We start from the raw sequence: 20,326 nt of genomic DNA, 5'->3' as shown, positions 1-20,326 counted from the left end.
CCAGCTGCTTCTCTGCACACCCCTCTCATGTCCCTTCTTTGTTTTTCCTTCGCTCCCCACTTAAAATGTGGTTACAAAGCATAGATCAACATGGATCCTCAGGATCTTTGCATTGGGTCACCCCAAATTCACCATCAGATCACATAGCATGTCCATGGCTACAGCCTGCCCCCCCCCAAAATCACGCACCCATTGTTGCCTGGGGCTGCAATGGTGCAAAACGTGGTTAAAAAGCATGGATCCACAGGGATTCTCAGGATCTTTGCATTGGGTCACCCCAAATTCACCATCAGATCACATAGCATGTCCATGGCTACAGCCTGCACCCAAAAAATCACGCACCCACTGTTGCCTGGGGCTGCAATGGTGCAAAAACGTGGTTAAAAAGCATGGATCCACATGGATCCTCAGGATCTTTGCATTGGGTCACCCCAAATTCACCATCAGATCACATAGCATGTCCATGGCTACAGCCTGCACCAAAAAAAGCACACACCCACTGTTGCCTGGGGCTGCAATGGTGCAAAAATGTGGTTACAAAGCATGGATCCACAGGGATTCTCAGGATCTTTGCATTGGGTCACCCCAAATTCACCATCAGATCACATGTCTGTGGCCACAGCATGAAGCACAAAAATGATACATCCACTGTTTCATTCAGAATGTTTTTTCCCTTGTTTTCCTCCTCTAAAACCGATGTGCGTGTTATGGTCAGGTGCGTGTTATAGAGCGAAAAATACGGTATACAATCACTTTGAATTTTGATATTTTGATATTTTATATATATTTTTATTCATTTATCCTATTTTTACTACATGTTTCTTTTGTATTAGAAGTGTTGTTTTTATTTGTTAATGCTTTGTTATCAAAGAAGACTGCATGCCCCTCTTCGGAATTCCTCATGCCAGATTTGGTGATGATCTCTCAAGAGGAGACCAAACTCATGCCAAAAAACCTGGCAAAGTCATGCCAAAGTCACATTTCAGTCTGCCATCTTGATTCAAAATGGTGTCTGGCATCCAAATATTGGCAAAGACCACTGGTCCCACCTCAGGAACCTTCATGCTAAGTTTGGTGCTGATATTTTGAGAGGAGGCTAAACTTAACACCAAAAAAAAAAAAAAAAAAAAAAAAAAAAAAGGACAAAGGCATGCTGAAGTCATATTCCAGCCCACCATTTTGATTCAAAATGGCACCTGGTGTCCAAATGGTGACAAAGCCTGCTGCCCCACCTCAGGAATCCTTGTGCCACATTTATTTCAAGAGGCAGCTGAACCCATGTCAGAAAACAGGTGAAGTCAATCCAGTCACATTTTGTCCACCATCTTGATTCAGAATGGCAGCCTGTGTTCACATGTCAATGAAGAGCTCCTTACTCCACACACTTTGGTTACCCTCACGGCAAGTTTGGTGATGATATCTTGAGAGGTGTCCAAATGTAGACAGAACAAGCTACTTCTCAAAATACTGAACCGCCGATGAACCATTTGTGTTTTGTATCTATGACTTACACTTTAAACAAATGACAAACATGAACGGTATTAACCGGTTTGCATTCTTACAGCAGAGAAGAAATGGTTTTTATATTCCATGAAATATATTTGTAGATGCACAGCCATCAAGTTGATGTTTGAAAAATGCAAGCTTATTCATGTTCATTACCTCCTCCAGCCACGTCTGCACAGAGGGAATATTTTCTTTCCTTTGCTCTCTCGGAGCAAGAACAGATTCCTGAAACCTGACAGGGCCATATTTATCTAAAAGTGGCTTTTAATTTTAGCTGCAATCAGATATTCAGACTCTAGCACCAGCATAAAGCTCCTAGGAATATGCATGGCTTGTACCACTGGGGTACCATTGGGAGTGGGAATGAAGGAGTCACTAAAGCACAAGGCATACCATGAGCCAACGTCTCATAGCACCTTGATAATGTTTTGCCGTGTTGTAGTAATTTTCAGATATCTCAGAGGGAGCGCCTTTAAATTTAAATGTCAAGGAGCACACAAACTTTCACCCCACAACCCCTGTGGACTGCAAAAGATATTGTTGTTGCTGTTGTTATTTGAATTTATATACAGCCTTATACCCCGGGGGGGGGGGTTAATGTCTCAGGGCGGTTCACAGAATTAAACCAAGATGTAAAACCACAAAATGCCTAATAAAAATAAAAACAACAACCCAATAGCCTCCCCCAAAAACACATTTTAAAAGGGCATAGGATATAAATCAGATCAATCAAAGGCCTGGTTAAAAAGGAACTTTTTGCCTAGCACCTAAAGGTATATAATGAAGGTGCAAGGCAAACTTCCCAGAGGAGAGCATTCCACAGATGGGGGGCCACTGCAGAGAAGGCCTGTTCTCATGTTGCCACCCTCCGGACCTCTCAATAGGAACACGTGAAGCCGTCATATACTGAGTCGGAGCATTGGTCCAAAAAATTCATCATTCATACACTGACTGGTAGCTGCTGTCCGGGGGTTTCACTCACAGCCCTAGCTGGAGATGCCAGAGATCACACCTGAAACCTTTTGCATGTTCTACCACTGAGCTCAAGCCACCATTTCCCTTATTAGACCTCACTGGAAACCATCTATGGCTTTTTAAACTGGGGAGCACTGCTTTTACTTGTTATTATGGGATGTATTTCTGTGATTTTAGATTGCAAACTGTCCTGTGATCTTTGGATGAAGGTTGGCATAGAAATTTAATAAAGAATAATCCTCAAGGAATCCGTATAATCTCCTTCTAACACCACCTAACCTGATGGCCATCACATCCATGGGTAAACTGTGTGAGGTGTGAAGAAATCCTTCCTTTTGTCTGTCCTGAACTCCCTGTAATTCAGCTATGAAATCAAAAGTTAGTCCTTTTTAGGCATGCAGCCAGGAAACAAGTATTGAATACTATCTAAGAGAGCTTTGCTAGGAGGTGGTCGGGAAAGAAGAGTTTGTTTCTGGGCTGATGAAGCTTGAATAATCAAAACCTTGCCATAAAGTGCCATTGTGCATTATCCTTTCTAACAACTCTTTTGAAAGATGTACAATGCTAAGATGATGGATGGAAGAGGGAAGAAGTGCTTATTTCCCCCTTCTGCTGATTTCCTGCTAAAAAGGCCACCTTCTTTTACCCCTGCTGGGAAGAAGACACAGGCACCCATATCTTTTCAGCAGTGACAGTCAAAACAGATGGAAAGGGAGGATATTTTAAGCAGAAAAACAGTGTGGGGGAGAGAGAGGCTTAGAAGCCCCTCTGCATGCACCTCCCAGGCCTTCCTTTTAAATTTTAATTTCTCCGGTGCTCAACAGCACACAAAAATGAAAAGATTTGCAGAAGAATTCAAAATGTGCAGTTCCACTCTGAGAGCAGGTCCTTGGAAACGCTGAACTCCCTCTAACAGCTGCACATTACAGGGCAATTGCGGTAATAATTGACAAACTGTCTTCCAGGGAAGTTTGTCTGCTATTTCTGCTCTCATTGAGAAACCCTTGATAAGCCTCCAAGGAACCCTAGGAGCACACTTGGAAAAACACTGCCTGACTGAAATGTGCAACCATTCCCCCCCCCCCAAAGCATCGAAGTTTAAAGCTGGCTCTTTTTAAAAGCACCTGTCAATGCTTCTGGAAGAGGTTAAGTACTGTGATTATCTCTCTCCGACTTCCCCGTGCCAGCAATAACATAACACCAGCACCAGCGCAATGTCTGAAGAGGGTGGGGGCAGCAGAACACTCAAAATATCACCCCAGCAGTACAGGAAAAGCATGCAGGCATTAGAAAACAGGCCTCCAAAAATAGATCAATTGGTTTCAAGTATCAAAAATGTTTTCTTTTATGCCAGATGTGTATCTGAATTATTTGCAAACAGACAAAGCCTTTTCTCTTCTAGGAAGCTTCCTCAAGTTGCTGAGCTGCTAAGACCTTTTCATTTAATCAAACTCATCGGGGTTTTTTTTTTTTTAATACTGAAATGCTTTATCTTGCTCTTGGTTTTGATATATGGATTATTATTATTATTATTATTGTAATCTGAACTATTTTTATTGCAACCTGAATTGTCTCTTTGCATGTCTCTTTGTATGAAGTTGCTTTGAGAATTATTTATAGAGAAAAGTGATGTATGCTTCCCCACCCCAGCTCCCAAAAATAAATGTCATGTACAGCTCACAGCCCAGCACAAGAAATATTCAGAGAAACTTTCACCATCTATTTCTTTCACACTTTCTTTCTTTCACTTTCTTTCACACTTTCACTTTCACAACTATTTGTGATAAATAGTGCAAAGGTCTTGCTGCACCCCAAATGTCTGCAAGTCTCAGTGCAATGTGTTTCTTTAAAATCTGATCACTTTTCAAATGTTACGGCTGGTAATAAAGGCAAAATGCTAGGTGGGCATATGAGGAGAGGCCATAGCTTAGCTACACAAATTCTACATGCAGAAGTTCCTGGAATCTACAGTTCAAAGAATCAGGCAGAAAGTGATAGGAAAAGCATCTGCCCGACACAATATTGAGCTAGATGAACACATTTCCTAAGTTTTTTTAAATGCAAGCATGAAGGTAACATATCTTCCCAGTGTTTATGTTCAGCAGTAGACGAGCAAAATTTCCCAAAAGAGATTGCCATTTAATACAATGCAAAGAGAATCACAAATAAGATGCAAACAGAATCACAAATAACCATTTTGAACCAAACGAAATGTGAATATAGGTGCTTATAACAATACAAAGGGAGGCGGGATTCAACAAATATTCTCAAAGACAAAAAGTTTCAGGCAAAATACAAGTGCCGAAAGAAGGCCAACCACAGGCAGATCGCACAGCTGTTAAATTGCGATCAGCAACACTTGAGCAGCTTGCTCATCCAAAGCAATTTCCTTGTGGGCTAGTAACAACATCACAACTGGCAACACAACTGGCTCAAAGGAGAGATGAGACTGAAGGGGAGGGGAGGGAAAGAGAATTATGCATCATCGCAGAGCCCAGGTGGCAAAGCTGACAGAAAAATAGCTCTAAAGACTTGGGGATATCCATGCCGGATGCAGTGCTTTCCCCCCCTGTGGATACTCAGGGGTACACGGAACAGGCACCTCCCCCCTCAAAAAAGTTAAAAGTGTGGCACTTATTGTAACAAATTCATGGCAAGTACTTGCACCTGGGAACCAACAACCCACACTATGCCACTGTGTGGCAGTACCCTCGCATATACCATTTCCACCATTTAAAATTAGCCACAGTTCCAGGGCTAGATTAAGACCTTGAGAGGCCCTAAGCACTTATTGGGTGCCCCCATATATATCTAATTCAAAATATAGACAATAATAAACTGTGAAAACATTATTTTTTGAAATGAAATGAAACCTACAGTACGATGGAAAATGTTGATTTTTTCATACTTCCACTTTATTAATATTTGATTTTTAAAATCCTTTTTCTAATTTCTGTGGCGCCCCCCTTCCCGCCAGCCGTGCGCAGGTCCACGTATCCAGAAGGTGGCAGCCATGCATCCTTGATGAAACAGTCAACTGTGGAGGCGCCTGGTTGCACCACTCTCAGAATTTTGCACCCGGGGCCATTGCCCCTCTGGCCCTGCCATGCTACACCATGGCTGCCACAAATTCCATTGCACAAAGCTGCAATGCAAAAGTCCCGCAATTTACCAAGTTAACAGGACTGCAAACAGATCCAACCCCTCCCCCCCCAAATAACATGGAAATGAGACCAAACTGTGAAAGATCACATAAATTGCAAAAATTCACAGGTAAGGAAATGTCAGGAAGACAGAATGAAGTACCATCTGAATGCAACCTTTAACTATCTTGACAGGTACAGTGGTACCTCGCAAGACGAATGCCTCGCAAGACGGAAAACTCGCAAGACGAAAGGGTTTTTTTTGTTTTTTGAGCTGCTTCGCAAGACGATTTTCCCTATGGGCTTGCTTTGCAAGACGGAAACGTCTTGCAAGTTTGTTTCCTTTTTCTTAACACCGTTAATACAGTTGCGACTTGACTTCGAGGAGCAACTCATAGCACGGGGTGTGGTAGCCTTTTTTGAGGTTTTTGAAGACTTTGGTGATTTTTGAAGCTTTTCCAAAACTTTTCCGACACCGTGCTTCGCAAGACGAAAAAAATCGCAAGACGAAAAAACTCACGGAACGAATTAATTTCGTCTTGCGAAGCACCACTGTACTCAGATTCCTGTACCCAAATTCAGTAAAGCAGATTGGGAACCTCTGCACATTTACTCATAGTCTGAAAGTCAGTTTCCCACACACAGATGAGTCTCTGAGATGATCCTCCTTCTCTTTGCACCAGGTATGGAGGGTCCTTGGCAAAGCGCCCTTGGGTTGGACCTCCTCCTCCATTGCTGGGCCTTGATGGCAACTTCCTGTCAGTGGTGGGTGGAAGCAGCTGCGAGCCACCATTTAAATTTCCCACAATGCCCTGGAACACATTGCATCAGGAGCATTTGGCAGGAATGAAAATGCTGTCTCCCAGACTCAGCTGTTGAGGGTATTTTTTAAGGGACACCCAGGGAAGGCATCAGATGAGGTCCCTGGCAGCTGCCTAAGGAGTACCAGCACACTGATGTGGAGCTTATTTGCACATCAAGGCAACAGCATTTTAACAGCAGGCTGCATGAAGAACACAGCCATTTCAGACTGTGAATGTCATGCATATCACATCCTTACACATACAACTCCCAGTGGCTTGGCAACTGCACTTGTGGATTAAGAATGAACAGGAGGCATCACTGCCAGGGTTTACATGCCCTCGTAGCATACAGCTGACTGAGCCCCAGATAGCTGAATAATCCACAGAAGCTGCTAGGTGGCATTGCACTACAGCAAAGGAAAGGATCAGCAGGCTGCTGTTCTCCCCATATCCTCTACAGAGTGATGATTAAAGAACAAACCTCTTCTTTTGTTCTTTCATCCTTTGCAGGGTTTATTTGGAATTAAACATCTTGTTGGCATTGGCCCTGTTTCCTTCAATTCATTGCTGTTTCATTCAATTCACCAATGCCGGTCACCAGGGTAGCTTTCTCATTTCATTGAGCCGAGATAAGTCTAGTGCTGTTGTTTGGGTTGTGAAGGCACAAAATGTAACTGTAGTCAGGTTTTTAATTTGGATCTGGGTGCCCTTTCAACAGCTAAAGCCATTCCTTGGCTTCAATTAGCTAATGAGGCTTTTGCCATCATGAATCAGCTTCTGAGCTACAGCAGGCAATTGGCAGAAATAGCAAAGGTGGGTTGTACCTGCCCACATTCATCCTGTAAAAGAGCCATTAAGGGGGAAAATGGGATGCAGTGCAGGGAAATTGTTCTTAGGATCTTCTGTGGGGAGCTGGAATTAGGAGTACAGGGGGAAGACCTGTATCTGTTATTAAATCACATGGCAAACACACTTGAATTTCTCCCCATTCATTCCACCATTTATAACTTGATATTTTGCTCCATACAGCAGGAACCCTTAAACCTGGCTAAGGTTCTGTGCTGATATATGTGACAAAAACCCAGCCCCAGAGCAGTCACGCCCTTCTTATATTTGCTTTGGATGGTACAGATGGGTTCTGCATAAGCATAAATGTCTGCATGGTGCCAGAAACAGACTACCTCACAGCACAATAATTTATTAGATTTACATCCTGCCTTCCAATGTGACATATGGAGTAAACATTTTCCTGCACAAAAAGAACTCATGATGCAGATTTAAGTGCCCAGACAGCTTTCTTTTTGAAACCCCAAAAGAGTCTGGGACAAAACAATATCCCAATCAATGTATCCATTTTTTGTCACTGGGGTGCTTTTCGTCCCAGTCAATGTTAACGTATTCCATTAGGTTTTATATTTTATTTCTTTAAAGGGGGGAATTCTCTGCATTTGTGTGCCTTCTTTGGAAGATATTCGGTAGCTGTGCAAATTTTGCTTTTCAGATGACCAATAACTATTTGTAAGAGAGGAAGACTATAGGATGCATTTTAAAATTGATTCACCCCAGCAAGATTGTGCTTGGTTTTTAGTGTGTTGTTTACTTTGAAAACATTTTGATGACCGTGGCAAACTAGAAACATTCAAAATACATTCCATGTTCCTCTCCCCCCCCCCCCTTACAATCCACTGTGACTTGGTTTCTGAGGTAATGTATGCTGTAGGCTCAAGGAAACCACACTAATTCCTACAGCTGCGCTCCTCCCTTTGATTTTGACATCAAACTTAATCAGCTCTTAAAAAAATAAAATCTCACAAACCCAAGCTATTGTTTTCATGTTATTCAAAAGTAGTTCTAAGATGATTCAGCTCCTAAGCATTCGAGTACCCTTCCCATGTAAAGTATGGGCCATGCAAAAGCAATTGGGCATCTCTATTGTGCTGTCATCAAAGTTCATTCAAAAATATTTGCCAGTGTCTGTATTGCACTGACTGACTGGACCTGGGAAGCTATCCACCCCCTAAGTGCCTCTTCCTAGCACATCTGGAGGTCATATACAACAGAGGAAAACTCAGAAGAGGGAACCCAACCATGCACTGAACACGGGTTGAGTTTATGGTGAAAATAAGATTTAAATCAAAGCCTACTCTAAGCCACAACACTACATTAAGCTCTCCTGCTTAAGGTAACAAGATCTAAACATTTAGAGTGGAAAAGGTTGAAATACAAACGTTCCTTCCCATAAACTCTGTATTTTTCTTTTAAATTATTACTATTATTATGGCTTCAAAACCAGTCTCCCAGCTGCTTCTTTCACAGTTGCAGCTGCCACTCCTGATTTAATACAAAATTCTAATTCAATACACGAATTTGTTCTGCAAAACTCAAACCACCCTATTTAATGACTGACATATTTTTATTATTTATAAATATTCTATCGTAATATTTAATGTCATGTTTATGTGGTGCATTATTTATAAAGTCTACATTTGTTTTTCCTAAAGAGCTAAGTATCAATTAGTGGATGCCATAAATAAATATTACTCACCTTGCAGACAACTTCTTGAAATGCAAGAAGGGGTAGGGAAATTAAAACCAGGACCCTTGCCAGTGTGTATGCTTGAGGAATCTCAGGGCTGAGTTCACAAGCAACTCATCCAACCGCATTAACATGAATGATCTACTTTCTGATTCACTACAGTGGTACCTCGGGTTACAAATGCTTCAGGTTACAGACTCCCCTAACCCAGAAATAGTACCTCAGGTTAAGAACTTTGCTTCAGGGTGAGAAGAGAAATTGCGCGGCAGCAGCGGGAGGCCCCATTAGCTAAAGTGGTACCTCAGGTTAAGAACAGTTTCAGGTTAAGAACGGACCTCTAGAACGAATTAAGTTCTTAACCAGAGGTACCACTGTATTGGATTCCGAATTACATCTACCAAATGCTACCAAACCCTCCACAGAGAATACAGAAAACTGGTGTTTTTTTAAGGGAGCAAAGGGTCCTCACACTGCAAGCTTTGATTAAGCACTCAGTGTGCAGAACAGGTTCTAAAAGATGCCAAATCCCTCTAGTTCTCAGGTTAGGGCCCCAATCCAGATCAGTAGCTCAGTGCTGCTAATTTGTGAAAATAAGACCCTGCACTCAAATGCAGTACTACATAGCTAAGGGCACGCAGAGCTTGGCCTAGACTGGACATTATTGGAGGAAGAATGGTGGACTAGATACCCCTTGGGTCAGATTCAATCTATATGGGCTCTTTATACAGTCCTATCCCCCTCATATTTTTTTTTTCATTTTTGGCTTTGCCTGAAACATGCTGAGCTATATTGTTTTCAGTGCTTTTTCACTAGGTGTCACTTTAGTGCTACTTGGATAGCTGACAGCACTAAAGCAGTGGTACTTGAAAACCTTGAACCCTAAAAGCAACTCTTCACAGATCCTCTAGCAGCACTCCCTCCAGATGTTTCACAGGAGATAATGGGCTGATCCAGGATAATTTAGAGCACAACCGTGTAATTTATTGTACAATCCTGTTATCCAGTCAGCATCTTTACAGCAGAGGTGAGAAACCCCAAGTCTGGGGGCCAATTCTGTCATCAAACCCTTACTATCTGGCTCATGGGCAGCAGCATAGCATTGTTTGCTGGTGCCCGGGGTGTTTGTCTGGCAGGGCAGGGTGTGGAGAGTGAACAGAACCCACTGTACTAGCTTAGCCCTTGCCACCCACGCTGCTGGGCAAATGCATACAGAGGGTTCATGGGGCCTGCTGTGCCTGCCCAGCCCTCCCCACAAGAGCCAAATGGGGCCATGCTGTGCCGCCTGCCCACCCACCCATGAGAGGAGCCTGGCTGGCCACCGCAGCCCATGGCGGCTGAATCTCCTCAACACTGGTTGGGTGGACATTCAGCAAGGGGGTCAGGGCCATGGCAGCATGGCCAGGCCAGGCTCTGGGGCCCAGAGACCCCTGACAGCAGGCAGGGTGGAATGTGGATCCCTGCATTTGTACCCCCTCAAAATTGTGCACCCTGGGCTGTGCCCCTGGGCCCCCCACTACACCCCTCCTCGTAGGACTCTCCCCGTGCCATACCCCATCTCCCTAGGCTACAACTCACAAGCCCTGCTCTGCACCATCCTTGAGAGCTTTTGTTCAGACAGAACAGGTCCTTGGACTCTCCCTTGCCTGGAAGGAGGTATATGTTTTTGCATAAACCTCTGACTTTTGCATGGCTGGAATGTAGCTTACTGTACAAAAGATAAGAATCAATTGTGCCACCTTTAATCCTTTGTTTTTAATCAAAATGCCTCAGCGAAATGCATCCCATCTCACTCTCCCCCAGCCAAATCACCTTTCATGAAAGAGACTTTTCTCTTGGCGAGATGCAGCTTCCTGCTAAGGTGAAAAGAACAATAAACGAATCTGAAGCAAACAAGCCTGCAAAGAATTCCTTAAGGATCTGTAAACAGAACACACAGCAAGAAAGCACACATAGAGAGTGCCAAGTACTAAGACTCAAAAGCTTTCCCCGCTGCGATGCCATCAGGGACAGAGATGATCTTTGCAAAAGTTGTGAAGGTCGCACAGTGTTTGCTACATTTGTGTGGCTTATTTTATTGTGTTGGTGCAGATTTGGAATCACACCAAGTCAAGAACAGATTCAGCATGAACTTTCAAGACACAGTAATCATCCAGGTTGTTTTGTCCTACCCAGTGCCAGTATAGACACAGCATGACCTCTCAACTAGGAATAAGGAATGGGGTATCATGCCTGCTTTCCCAGAAGAGCACCAAGCATCTGAGTGAGCAGCTGGTTGAGGCCCTGTCACTCAGCAGGGTCCATCTGCCCTGGGTTCTTGCTTTAAAAATAAATAAATCAGGGCTGACCCTACATTGGGGAAGTGCAGGAAATGAGAATGTTGCTGACATTCAACCACCCAATTCTGTGTAGATCACTTGGAAAGCTGGCATTGCCGCCAGTGAATCTGTCAAGACCCACTGATAGGAGAGGGAACCCAATCCTCCTTTGCTTCAATTTCCCTACCCTTCTGCTTCTGGATTTAACCAAAGTTAAGAGTTAGATCTGCTTTAACTTTAATTATGGTCAATATTAATCTGGTTCTCTTTTCATTTGCTAGTCAATTGTGGCTTCAAATAATGGTCCATCAATAGCCACAGTTAAGGGATAGGCCATGTTGCACTTTATTGTTTCCTAGATGGTCTCTGCCGATGAACAATTTAAAGGGACATGTTTGCAGTCACTGACCCCTCTTCAGAACTATGGTTGACTGATTTGAGCCAGATGTAATTGTTGCTTATTTCTAGTAACATATATATGTAGATATTCAAACATTTGTGAACTACAAGGGTCCAATACCTATCACCACTTTGTTGTTGTTTAGTCGTGTCCGACTCTTCGTGACCCCATGGACCAGAGCATGCCAGGCACTCCTGTCTTCCACTGCCTCCTGCAGTTTGGTAAAACTCATGCTGGTAGCTTTGAGAACACTGTCCAACCATCTTGTCCTCTGTCGTCACCTTCTCCTTGTGCCCTCCATCTTTCCCAACATCAGGTTCTTTTCCAGGGAGTCTTCTCTTCTAATGAGGTGGCCAAAGTATTGGAGCCTCAGCTTCAGGATCTGTCCTTCCAGTGAGCACTCACCACTTTACTTACGGTTTAACACTTCTGTTATAGCATTTTTTTTAAAAAAAATATGCTGAATGTAGCCAAGAATCCAGGGCTGTAAAACCAATTGTGAATATTCAAGTCTACACAGAAATCACTACCATCACCATATGGAAGGGAATTACTAAAACCACCAGCTGATCCTTCTTATCTACTCTGTTCCTAAGCATTTTTGCTCTATCTCTACCAATTGAACAAGAGGAAACTGAAAACAACTCTTCCAGTGGGATTCACCTAACAAGGCCTGTCTGTGGAATCCCTGTGCAAGGACTACTACTTGTACAATGGGATTGTCTCCCCTCCACTCCCCCCATCCTTGAAATTAGCTGGAGAACTCTCTAAACAGTGCACATGTGGAGGAGATGGGGCATCAACACTTGCACAGATGAAAAGATTGGAAGAGTGCAGCATTCAATTCCACCCCTTGTCAGAATTGCAAAACAATGTGCAAAGTAGCAATGGTAGAATGGATTAAAAAGATCAGAGTGGCAAGGAACCACAGTCAAATGTTTGCCTCTCCACCAGCAATAATCAACACAGAGAGTGACCTCCACATGCAGGTAAAATGTTCTTTCTAGCTCCAGTGCTATGATCCAAAAGGACTGGTAATGGCATGGAATCCAATACTACATATTTAATCAACTTTCAGAAGTTATCTTGCACCTCTGTAAGGCAGTACAAACTAGGCAGGAATTAAGTGTCACCTACCCAAGCCAGAAAGGCCTGGTGACAGACTCGGAATGACAAGTGTATGTAAGTGCTTTTGCCCAGTCCTCAACACACCGGTTGAAAGAAACTGACCTATATAAAGGGTTTTGTCCCAGTCCAGTAAGAAACAATCAGTATGCAGAAACAAATTCCCTCCATTGTGTCCACTCAGAGAGAGAACACCCCTCTCACAGTTACCTTTCTACAACATCCTCTCCATTCCAGCAAGTCGAACTGTCTTTCATCACAAGATCACCATCACAGAGTCTTTCAGTTAAAGAGGCATAGAGTGTTCTGGATCGTTTCATGTAGTTGATGAATTCCCTAAAAATGAAAAACATAACGTTTGCAATGCAACACCAACAGGAGCACATTTAACATTCTAGGCAACTTCGTAATCTTAATCCGATGTTCATTCTGAAACTTCTGCCCAGCTCTGTCTAACTATTCTACTGAGATAGCAATACATGAGCAAACGCATGTACTGAAATCCCAAAGGGTCATTCTTGTATGAATAGCATCTTGGTATGTGTGTCAAAGAGAGAAGTGGCAAAGCAGAGGAGATGGTGATGCCTTCCCTTCCCTTCCACTTTCCCCATTGAAAAAGTTCCTGCTTCAAGTCAATTTCCTCAGTCACCAAGTTCCAAACCAAACCTTCCCCATTTTCAAGTGTGTTCTGGAGAACACAGAAAAGACCCAGGTGGTGGTTACAGCAAGTTTTTTGCCTTTGGAATGGATAATATTTCTGCTGAAGAGCCATCCAATGAAATTCTAAGAGTAGAGTCTAGTCTAGATTTGCATAAGATAAAAAGGTAAAGGGACCCCTGACCATTAGGTCCAGTCGTGGCCGACTCTGGGGTTGCGGTGCTCATCTTGCTTTACTGGCCAAGGGAGCCGGCATAGAACTTCCGGGTCATGTGGCCAGCATGGTGAACCAGAGCAGCGCACGGAAACGCCGTTTACCGTCCCGCCGGAGCGGTACCTATTTATCTACTTGCACTTTGACATGCTTTCGAACTGCTAGGTGGGCAGGAGCAGGGACCGAGCAACGGGAGCTCACCCCCTCATTGCGGGGATTCGAACCGCCGACCTTCTGATCGGCAAGCCCTAGGCTCTGTGGTTTAACCCACAGCGCCACCCGTGTATAAGATACCACCTATCAAAAATCCAGGCATCCTAGTACTTCCTTCATTTAAATTATGGTGTCCCAAACTTGGATCTCCAGCTGTTTTGGGATTACATCTCCCACCATCCCTAGCTAGCAGGACCAGCGGTCAAGGATGATGGGGATTGTAGTCCAAAAACAGTTGGAGACCCAAGTTTGAGAAATCCTGATTTTAATTCTAACATCAAGGAGAGAAACAACTGGATAACAGTTGCTGGAAACTTCAGGAGGAAAGAGTCCTTTTGGCCACTGTGAGAACAGGATGCCGGAATAAATGGGCCATTGACCTGGTGTCATGGAGCCAGCAGGGAAGGCTCCGGAGTTGGAGGAGGGGGAGAGCAGGGAGCCGGTAGAAGAGGCAGGACTGAGAGAGGGTGGAGCGGAAGGGGAGGCCACTCAGGCGGAGGCAAGTCTCCCTGATGTTAGAGAACAGCAGCACCCCTCTACCAGCTCAGACACGGAGGGAGAGGGAACACCAGTTCCGTCAGCCCAGGACAGGAGGGGGTTAAAACGCAGAGAACAATGTAGACGCCCAAGCTGCTTTGCTAGAGGAGGAGCAGGAAGTTCCGGGATCTGCTACGGACAATTCAGACGCTTGAAGCGATGCTCTGTACCTTGTAAATAGTGTACAATAAAAACAATAAAACTGTAAATACAACTCTGATGGAGCAGGGGGATTTATTGCGAAGGGCTTACCAAACCTAGCAGTGTTTTTTTTATATTCTTATGTAACTGACTATTTCCAGAACACAAAGTCCTAGGTATTTTCCAGACGCCTAGCCCTTACCATGAAGACAATCGCATTCTTAGCATACAGAGGATGATCCAGTCTCTGTGTGCATCAATCTCACCATAGCTGCAAGAGGATTTCCATACCACTGACCTCATCCTGAGCCACTCTTCCTCCCTACAGGTCCAGGTGCAAGAACTACTGGACATGTAGGAGGAGGAGTTGGATCATGCACACAAGTGCAATTATTGCCATTTTCTCCAGATACAGATAAAAGGCAAATTCTAGCTTAGGAGTGGCAGGCAAAAGTGAGATTTTAGTAGTGAAAAGTCTGCATGTTAGGATAGGAATGTACAAACTCCCTTTTAATACTGAACACAAAATTGAAATGCATACTTAGTTTTGAAGAGTGATATATGAATTTTTAGTATAGAAACAAAAAGCCTTGATTGAAAAATATGATTGAAACTTCAGATTGGAGCTAAGAAATATTCAAATTTCATTGTCTATGTTACCCATTGTCTATAAAATAGAGCAAGGAGAACATTTTCTGGTATGTCTTTAAACAGTAGACACCTTATTTTAAAATGATATCTGAGCCAAAAGTTTCAGTATTTCCCCCCTCTTAATAACATGGTTCTTCTAGATGGTTGCATTTGAGTTAAGAAATTAATATTAGAGGCATTTTATGGTAATGCTGAACAAAACCTTGTACTCTTAAAATGAAAGCAAGAGCCTTGAGGTTTGGACAGCTCATTTAAAATGAAGAGACAAAAACATGTCAGCTTCTTTTCATTCTTACCGGGCCATTTTTTTCAAACTTCTGGATTTGTCATTCTTTGAAGCTTTCAGAGGCAGAGAACTGGAGTGGGCCAGGGAGAATAGTCAGAAGGCGGGGAGGAGGAGTGGGGAAGCAGGAATTCAGGCAAAGAAAGAAAAAGAAATGAGAAACAAAAAGTAATAAATTATTTGAAAGAAAAGATAATCAAGAACATGCACAGGATTAAACCAGAGAAGCACAAATGCAAATAAAAAAATATGCTCCAGCAAATAAAATATGCTCCAACCTATATATTAAAATATAATAATAAAGGCACAGTCCAACCACAGTTTAGTTCTGGGTAGATTGTGCTCTGTGCTTGAGGATTTGAACTTTACTCTAAAACATGTTAAAAGAAATTTATCCCTTTTTTTTTTTAATGGATACCATTACAAAATGAAGGTTCAAAATGCTGAAAATAAATCTCCTGAATTTATCTCCAAATGTCACATTAAGAAAAGTTATTGCATACATGTGAGAACAGAGCAGGACAAATGATTTGTAGATGAGAAGAAGCACATGTGAAAGTGCTTGAGAGGGAAAAGCATTCCTTCTCAGGGGAACAAAACACTTATTTCCACAGGGAAAAGAAACAAAGAAAAGATCATTGCCCCTTCAGGGATATTGGAAGGGTAGGGTTAAGTGAGTAAATAAATCCATATCTGCTTGTTTTAGTTTACATCCTTTGCGAAGTGATGTAGCTCAGTGGAAGAGAACCTGCTTTGTATGCAAAAGGTCCCAGGTTCATTCCCAGGTGTATCCAGGTGAATTTTTGGAGAAAATATCTCTGTCTGAAACCTTGGAGAACCCCTACCCATCTTTGTAGACAATACTGAAGCAGATGGACCAATGTTTGTATATGTTACTTATATTCCTATGAAATCCCTATAAAGGAGTTTGGATTTGATATCCTGCTTTATCACTACCCGAAGGAGTCTCAAAGCGGCTAACATTCTCCTTTCCCTTCCTCCCTCACAACAAACACTCTGTGAGGTGAGTGAGGCTGAGAGACTTCGGAGAAGTGTGATGGCCCAAGGTCACCCAGCAGCTGCATGTGGAGGAGCGGGGAAGCGAACCCAGTTCACTAGATTACGAGTCTACCGCTCTTAACCACTACACCACACTGGCTCTTGAGGGCTTCATTTGAGTTACAAGAACCTTCCTGAAACTTTAGATCACTGACATATTTTAACTCAGAAGGTCCTATGGGAAATCTTATGAAATGTGGGTGTTTGTAATGGTCTAGTGCATGTCCTTATATTGTTTAAGTTTAAAATAGAGCACCACAGGTAGTAGAAATACAGTAAAATCTTGACATCGTATTACCTCAGCTGTTTCCTTCTCCAATTAAAGTGCCAACCGCTCTGCTTTTAAACAAAGTGCATATACAGACTATGTTTAGTAGCAGAATTTATTAATGTGGATCCCAGATAGGATAGCCAATACCATCTATATGTAGGCTCCTTGTATGAGTGACTGCTCCTGCGATTCTAAAATGTTTCAGTACTGCTCATTTTGAGACTTCCAAGTTTAAACGGCTAGGAAATGAGTTTGAAACCCTGGATAGGGTAAAGAAAAGAGGTGTGGTACTGTATATTAGTAGTAAAATAGAAGCTAAAACAATGTTCAAAGATGAGGAAGGGAGGATGATAGGGGTCAATATCAACTGGCAAGGAGAAAAGATGCTGGTAGTAGGGATCTATGCCCCGAATGGTAGTAAAAATGAATTTTTTAAAAGATTAGAAGAAAAACTAATGGAGTATGTCGATCAAAAAATAATCCTAATGGGGGATATGAATGCAGTCGTCTCGCCTGATATGGATAGACTTAGAGACGGAACAAACAGAGAGGGGAAACTACCAAAATCTTTTTTCGCCTTAGCGGAAAACTGCAGTTTAGTGGACATCTGGCGCCTCAGACACCCACTCGAGAAACAATTCACTTTCTATTCAGAACCTAACCAATCACTCTCACGAATAGACCAGATTTGGATCTCAAAAGATCTATGTCCAAGAGTTAAACTTATAGAAATAAGACCAAAAGTAATATCAGATCACAATCCATTAGAGATAGAACTAGAAAGCTTAGAGAAGAGACCCTTTAGATGGAGATTAAAGGACTATTTGTTAGATGATCAGAAAGTGGTGGAAACGGCAAAGGAAAAATTGACAGAGTACTTTAAGGATAACTGTGATAAAGGAACAAAAGAGAGCGTAATTTGGGATGCAAGTAAGGCAGTAATAAGAGGGTACTTCATACAACAGAATGCAATTAAAAATAGAAATAGAGAGAAAAATAAAGAAGAGATCCTCAGACAGATAATGGCAAATGAACAAAAGTTAGTCCAGAAGCCTAACTGCCCAAAGACAAAATAAAAAATAAAAATACTGCAAACCCAGTTTGCCACAACAATAAACAGAGAGGTAGAGTGGAACATTAAAAGATTTAGACAAAGAAACTTTGAATTTGCGAACAAACCAGGGAAATGGCTTGCCTGGCAAATCAAAAAAAGGAAAGAGCAAGGGACAATCAATAAAATAATAACAGACGGGGAAGAAAGAACTGATCCCAGAGGAATAAGGAGTGAGTTTCTTAATTATTATAGAAATTTGTATAAAGATCAAGAGAGAGTTGCCCCAAGGAAGATAGAAAGATTCTTAAAGGAAAAAGGGGGACAAAAAATTCCAGCAGAAGGGAAACAAAGACTGAATACCCCAATTGAAAATGAGGAAATAGAGGAGGTAATTAGAGACCTAAAGAGGGGCAAAGCACCAGGCCCTGACGGATTTACTGCAGGATATTACAAAGAAATGAAATCTATTTTGGTGGGACCTTTGAAAAAGACTATGAACATCATCTTAAAGGAAGGAGAAATCCCAGAGACCTGGAAGGAAGCATACATCACGTTCCTCCCCAAACAAGACGCGGATTTAACCCAGGTTAAAAACTATAGACCAATCTCACTGCTGAACACGGATTATAAGATATTCGCAGGAATCCTGGCAAAAAGGTTAAAAAATGTGTTAGTAGATATTATTCATACGGACCAGGCAGGATTCCTGCCAGGTCGGCAGATGAGGGATAATACAAGACATATTATTGATATGTTAGAATTTTTGTCTGTTAGGATTGATAAGCAAGTCACAATGATGTTTATTGACGCCGAAAAGGCGTTTGATAATGTGATATGGAACTTTATGTTGAGAAATCTAGAATATATGGATGTAGGTAACAACTTCTTCAACGGGGTAAGGGCAATATATACTGAACAAAAGGCCAAACTGATTGTAAATGGTACGGTTACGGAAGAGATAAAAATAAGGAAGGGCACAAGACAGGGCTGTCCGCTCTCCCCGTTACTATTTATAACAGTGTTAGAAGTACTCTTAAACTCGATAAGACAAAATGGAAATATAAAAGGAGTAACGTTAGGAAAGAATGTGTATAAAACTAAGGCCTTTGCCGATGATTTGATAGTGATGACAGAAGACCCTATAACCTCAGTAGAAGAAATCTTGAAGGAAATAGAATCATTCGGAGAAGTGGCTGGGTTTAAACTAAATAAGAAAAAAACAAAAATGATATATAAAAACATAGATTCAAGGACAATAGAGGCAATCCAACAGCAATCACAGATAGAGACGGTCAAAAAGGTCAAGTACCTCGGCATCTGGCTAACACCTAAAAATATAGACCTATATAAAAATAACTACGAGCCGATGTGGAGGGAAGTAAAGAGAGACTTAGAAAAATGGGGACGGTTAAAATTGTCAATGTGGGGAAGGATGAATATGATCAAGATGAATGTTTTATCAAGACTAATGTTCCTATTCCAGTCTATCCCTATAATAAAAGGGTGCAGGATTTTCAAAGAATGGCAAAGGACAATTTCGAGGTTTATATGGCAGGGCAAAAAACCCAGGATTCAATTTAAATTACTAACAGATGTAAAGGAAAGGGGGGGCTTTGCCCTGCCAGACCTGAAATTATACTATGAGGCATCTTGCCTAAGTTGGTTAAAAGATTGGGTTAAATTGGAAAATACGGAGCTCCTCAATCTGGAGGGCTTCGATAACTACTTTGGATGGCATGCCTATTTATGGAAGAACAAAATGAAAGCACATAAGGGGTTTGGTAATCATATATTTAGAGGACCGCTAATCGAAGTGTGGGAAAGATATAAAAATGTGTTAGAACCGAAAACACCACACTGGTTATCACCCCTTGAAATAACAAGCATAAAAACGATCAATATGAGAAGCAACTGGGCAACATATAACCAGTTAGTTATCAAAGTGGATGGGAAATGGAGAATAAAACCTTATGAACAGATAAAAGAGTATGTTTACGATTGGCTTCATCACCAACAGATTAACCAGATGCTTAGCAGAGACATCAAGGAAAGAGGCTATGCGGACAATGACTCGAAATTTCAGACGGAAATAATAAATAATAAAGTGAAAAACATATCCAAGTTGTATAGGATGCTGCTAGACTGGAATTTAGCAGACGAGGAAGTTAAATCAGTGATGATCCGCTGGGCAAAAGATATAGGGCATAGTATACAATTCGAGGACTGGGAAAGATTATGGAGAGACGGGTTGAATTTTACGGCGTGTACTGTGATAAAGGAAAATGTCATGAAGATGGTTTACAGGTGGCACCTGACACCCATGAAACTTTCAAAGATGTATAAGGTGGATAATAAGTGCTGGAGGTGTAAAGATGCAGTGGGCTCCTTTTACCACATGTGGTGGGAGTGTGGAAGGGTAAAGCTGTTTTGGGAGAAGGTTTAT

General features: G+C 42.1%; 1 protein-coding gene across 2 annotated transcripts in view; it reads right to left on the bottom strand.

The window, feature by feature from the left end:
* LOC114597755 (glypican-5-like) overlaps positions 1-20,326 on the bottom strand; it is a 416,629-nt gene that overhangs the window by 231,962 nt on the left and 164,341 nt on the right. Inside the window, exons 5-6 of one of the 2 annotated variants that reach the window (XM_028730984.2) lie at positions 15,513-15,572; positions 13,014-13,139 (exon numbers count right to left, since the gene is read on the bottom strand). In XM_028730984.2, coding sequence (XP_028586817.2) covers positions 13,014-13,139; positions 15,513-15,572 — 186 coding nt within the window. The remainder of the gene's footprint in view (positions 1-13,013; positions 13,140-15,512; positions 15,573-20,326) is intronic. The other variant, XM_028730985.2, reaches the window with a different exon arrangement.

The sequence above is a fragment of the Podarcis muralis genome, chromosome 6 (genome assembly GCF_964188315.1).
Source record: "Podarcis muralis chromosome 6, rPodMur119.hap1.1, whole genome shotgun sequence".
NCBI lineage: Eukaryota > Metazoa > Chordata > Lepidosauria > Squamata > Lacertidae > Podarcis > Podarcis muralis.
The sequence above is the reverse complement of the archived record's forward strand: the minus strand, read 5'-3'. Positions and strand labels throughout refer to the sequence as shown.